General features: G+C 45.3%; 1 protein-coding gene across 1 annotated transcript; it reads left to right on the top strand.

Moving 5' to 3' along the window:
• The first annotated feature begins 2807 nt into the window (after positions 1–2807).
• On the top strand, positions 2808–4409 carry LOC115767333. The gene is made up of 4 exons (XM_030711585.1): positions 2808–2889; positions 2989–3668; positions 4090–4176; positions 4239–4409. The coding sequence occupies exons 1-4, from the start codon at positions 2808–2810 to the stop codon at positions 4347–4349; spliced, it is 960 nt and encodes a 319-aa protein (XP_030567445.1). The 3' UTR covers positions 4350–4409.
• The last annotated feature ends 489 nt before the right edge of the window (positions 4410–4898 follow it).

Here is a 4898-nt window from a genome sequence, read left to right as displayed (position 1 = left end):
ACGAAACCGCTTTCATTTCCGCCAAACACAATTGCATCATTAGCGATGCAATCTCCGTTACTTAACGTAACCGCAACATGCCGGAAATGAAATCCGAGGCAAGCTGGCGCGCCCAGTGCTAAGCTCACTAAACTCTGCACGGTGAACGACTCGACAAGTGCGCCGAGGAAATCGCAAAAAAAAAAAAAATGAAGAAAATAAGACAAGGAAAAATAGGTGGCGCAGAAAAGGAAATATGACGTCGCCGTGTGCCATAGTCAAAGAGCAGTCGAGTCCGCTGACGCGCACCCAGGAGGCACTCGCCAAGGATAAAGGAAAACAACCGGAAAGCAAACGAAATGATGCTGCTGCGCACAAATAATCGAATAATGCCGCAGCTGAACCATAGCCATGCCGTGCCCGTGGACGAGCAGCAGGTGAAGCCGCCTTTAGCTAAGTCATAATGCCGCTGACATTGCGGCGACCAGTGAAGCTTCATTGGGGGGCCAAAGGACACAAGGACAAATGGTTACGCGGTGTCGCTTCATTTAGCTTGATGCAGCCCAGGCGAGTGCCATCGGCAAATATTTGACTTGGGCTTTAGGGAACACACAGGCTCACACACACACGAGGGCTGGCATTAAAGTGTATTATCGCAGTTGTGAAAAGGCGATAGTTCATAATTCCAAATTGAGTCTTTAATCTTTTGAGCCATTCATTTCATCTGTTGTGGCTTTACAGTTTATCCTTTTCATATTTCCTGAACCCATTGAAAGTGAGGCTAGAAAACGTATAATGGCAATCAACAGCTGAGCCGAACTAGCATTGTTCGACTATCTTTGAGTACATATGTATATGCATCATCTGCATCAATTTCAAGGACTATCAGAGCATATATCGCTTGTTTTTGAAGGGTACGAACTTATAAGATCTGGATTAGGGGCAGATCCAGTATTTTTAATCTTTTTAGATTAGATTTATCCCTCTTAACGCTGGATTTTGGGTATCTCTTAGTTGGGTGCACCTTTATTCCATTTTTGTTTTAATTTCTGTTTGCTGATCCAGAATTTGATTTCCTGCTATCCAGGCTGACGATCCGGTTTGAAGTGTAGCGCCCATTGGCACATTACTGTGAGGTTTTATATTAATACACGAAGGTGAAGCCCAGGAACAGCCCTCGCTGTTGCACACATGTGCATGCAAAAGTGTCAAATGGAATGTTTTCGAGATATGTACAGGCAATCAACTAGATATTTGCATAAGCCTCTCAACCCTGCACCTTTGGCACAGCGTCTTCAGACTAACCCCACGCCAAATAATTTTTTTTTCCAGTTTGCGACGCTTTGTGCCGCATTAATGCGCATATTAAAATGAACGACGACGTCATCGCCGGACGAGCTGTTGCCTAGGTGACTGACATTATATTCATGCACTCATACCTAGATGCATGAAAAGCTGGGCGTGGGCTGAGAGGACGAGTTGAAGGTGCAGATGGCCTCACAAAAGAGTTGCCACTCAGCGACACCGGCAACTGCCTCAAGGCCACAGACATTCGGGCCCTAAAGGGCGGTGTGACAAAGTTCGAGCAACGTTTAGCTTGCTTACCTTTCAATTTGGGCATGCCCGGATCGCTGGGGTGTTTGGGTCGAGTGACTGAGTTAACGGTGCCTAACTGTTTCTGGCAAAACGGCATAATGCTTTGCAATAACACAAAAAGGCTGTTTCACGCTTGCCGCAAACATGTGCCACACAGCGATTAGGAAACAAGTTTCCAAATAGAATCAAAAGCCGAGTAAGAGTGCGTTTGTCGGGAGTTCCCAAATAGGAAATACCTACCACATAGATAGAAGCACACATACGCACCCACACATACACATCACACTACGAAATATTCTAGAATAAGTTCGGTGCCTATAGTCCGATCCTTAAATGTTGGGAAAAATGAAGGAGGTATTTACAACGTTAAACATTATTGTTCTGTGTATACATTACGAGAACTTTGCGTTCGACTTTTCCTTCAAAAGCCCTGTTTCCCTATCTATTGATAAGTTTTTGCAAGCATTTAGGGAGAACAATACAAGGATTTTAAACAAATTTATCTTTCTACTGAGTTTTTCTATACAGCGATATGATACAAAATTCCGTTGCTCATAGGATTTGGCTTGCATGTGAACATATTGAAGAAACAATTGCCAAGTCAAGAGATTACAAAAAATGGGACAAACTTATTTACTTATGGGTTTCATACGTCACACATTTCGCTGCAAAAGCATATTACCCTCTGCAAGGGTATTTCGCAAAGAGTTGAAAAAAAATGTTGCGTGTATTTGTGCGAAAGATTTTGGAATTTCTTTGAAAATAAATAGGGAACAGTTACTGAATGTCAACTGTACTTATAAATGCAACATATTCTGAACTCACTAATTTTCCAAGATATTGGTTTTTATTCAACTGCCGTTAAAACAGGTTTTTATTAAAAGGGTAAATTTCTAATGGGAAATTTTGCAAGGATTTTAATTTGGGACAAAGCGACATCTAGCGACAGTGTTTGGTAAAACATAGCGCAAGAAGCTTTTTCGAAGTGTAACTGTTACATTTACAGTTAATTTACAGCAGCTGTTCAGCTAACAGTTAACTAACAGCGGCTGTTAAAAGCAGCGCATGTTTTTTAACAGTTGCTCAGTCAATTAAACCTTTCAATTTGTAACTAACAGTAGCATATTGATGAAAGCGTTTCAATTTGAAAGCTTTACAAGCTCAAATGTTGCAGTTGTCGGTTAAATTTTTTGAAAACTGAATGTTATTAGCAGAGACTACGTGGCTTAACCATGACAACAAGATGTCCAAATGACCACAACACGAGGCCGCTGGCGTTGCCCTGGGCAACCGGCAGGCCAAGTCAGCTGGCAGGTGCTCAGCTTGTAAACAAAACAAAGCAGCGTTCCGAACAGAGTGAAACCGAAAAACCGAAGTTAAACAAATAAAATACAAAATATAATTCAATTTTAGGCCAAACGAAGCGACGTATACGCCATGTGCTAATGGGACTGGTGTGCGGTAAGCTGCGCCGCTGCTGCCGCTGCTGCACCTGCTGCTGCTGCGAAAAGGCATCGCAGCTAGGAGACACGGCGCGCTATAAGGTGCTGCTACTGGGCGCCACCGGCAGTGGAAAAACCCAGCTGGGACATTTGCTGAGCGGCGAGCAGCGCAACGCCAATGATTTGGACGCCACCAATGGCGTGCGCTGCTATCGCCTGCTGGCCAACGGCAGGCCGGAGTCGAGCGCGGGCATCCTGCTGCTGACCGAGGTGGGCGGCAGCGCGGACATGCAGCGTATTTGGCCGCATTACTATGCCAGCTGTCATGCGCTCATCTTTTGCTTTGATCTCAGCGCCAGCTACGATCAGCTGCTGGACAACTTTGCGCTGCTGCAGCGCTGCCTCGAGCATGTGGCGCTGCGCGGCAAGCCCGTGCTGCTGGTGGCCACGCGGCACAGCGATGCAGTTCAGCTGTACGATGTGGAGCATGGCTTTCGCCTGGAGCAGCTGGCACGCGCCTGCGGTTGCCCGCTGCACATTTGTCACATCAGCGGCGAGGGTCTGTGGCATGGCATTGCTTGGCTGCGACGTCAGCTGCATGAGCAGGCGCCGGCGCTGGTGCAGCGCATCAAATACGATGTCAATATGCAGGTGTGTGCATTAACTGTTCATTTCCTCTCACTCTATCGCACGTGCTCTGACTCTCTCTCTCTCTCTAACTGTGTCTGTCGCTAACTATATTTCGCTCTATTTGTATCTCTCTTCCGCTTACACTCTGTCTTTCTTCCTCTCACTTTCTCTCTCTCGCTCTAAGTCTATCTCACTCTCACTCTAACTGTGTTGCACTCTTAGTGTTTCCTACACGAACTTCCTCTACCCAATTAGCTTTATCTGTTTCAATAATTCTTTCCTTTTGTTCTCAATCACCTCTATCTCGATCTCTCTCCTCTCTGTCTTATATCTCTTTATCTGCTTTGCTCTCTCTCTCTCTTTATCACTTTCTACATCTCTCATATCTTTCGTTTGTCTCTCTTTCTCTCTCTCTCTCTCTCTCTCTCTCTCTCTTTGGCAGTCTTGGCAGCGGCGCAAACGCACATTGCTCTCCAGCAGCAAATTGGCGCAGGTGCACCGCCAGCGCTTTCGACGCCGGCAAAGAAAGGTAACGAGACCTGCCCGGTTAGCTCTATCCCACTTCCACTTATGCTCTCGACTCTATTGCAGCTCTGGCCCATGCCTCTGGCCGGTGACGGTGACGTCACACAGCCGCGGCCAAGCACTGCGCCGGCCGCCATATTTGTTGTGCGTACTCCACAGCGTGCATTGACGCCATAAAACTGCCTACACTTTGAAGGAAATGTGCCAAAGATCAGTTAGTTTATGCCTTTTTTTGTCGCAGAATCAATAAATAGCAATATCAATTTTCCAATAAGAAATGCAGCAACAACAAAAGCAATCGTGTAAAATCTCAACATTTGCATACATAAATAAGTATATACAAACATACATACATACATGTACTTTCCAGATTTGCCAGCTGATCTGCAGTGCTCGCCAAATGACGTCATTATTTACACACACACACGCGCGCGAAATGTTGATTATATTTGTTGATTAACTGCACAATTCGAATTAATTTATCACATTTTTTGGAGTTATACGCAAATTAAAGAAACCACGACGCGTACTCCAATAAGCGACAAGTGTTGTGAAATTTCGAACACGCAAATCGATGACGTCACACCCGCGACCAAGCACTGCGCTTGCCGCCATATTTGTTGTGCGTACCTTGCAGCGTTCAGTGACGCCATACGCACATACATAAATATTCCAGATTTGCCAGGTGATCTGCAGTGCTCGCTAAACAACTTCATGATTTACACA

The sequence above is a fragment of the Drosophila novamexicana genome, unplaced genomic scaffold, assembly GCF_003285875.2.
Source record: "Drosophila novamexicana strain 15010-1031.04,08,12 unplaced genomic scaffold, DnovRS2.1 tig00001385-arrow-arrow-pilon, whole genome shotgun sequence".
Taxonomy (NCBI): Eukaryota; Metazoa; Arthropoda; class Insecta; order Diptera; family Drosophilidae; genus Drosophila; species Drosophila novamexicana.
Note: the sequence above shows the minus strand (reverse complement) of the source record. Positions and strands in the feature narration are given on the sequence as shown.

Excerpts from the sequence above, each read along its gene's own strand:
- LOC115767333 (XM_030711585.1), top strand. The coding sequence starts at position 2,808 with ATGACAACAAGATGTCCAAATGACCACAACACGAGGCCGCTGGCGTTG. Across the intron at positions 3,669-4,089 it reads AATACGATGTCAATATGCAG|TCTTGGCAGCGGCGCAAACG; the intron begins GTGTGTGCATTA and ends TCTCTTTGGCAG. Across the intron at positions 4,177-4,238 it reads TTCGACGCCGGCAAAGAAAG|CTCTGGCCCATGCCTCTGGC; the intron begins GTAACGAGACCT and ends ACTCTATTGCAG.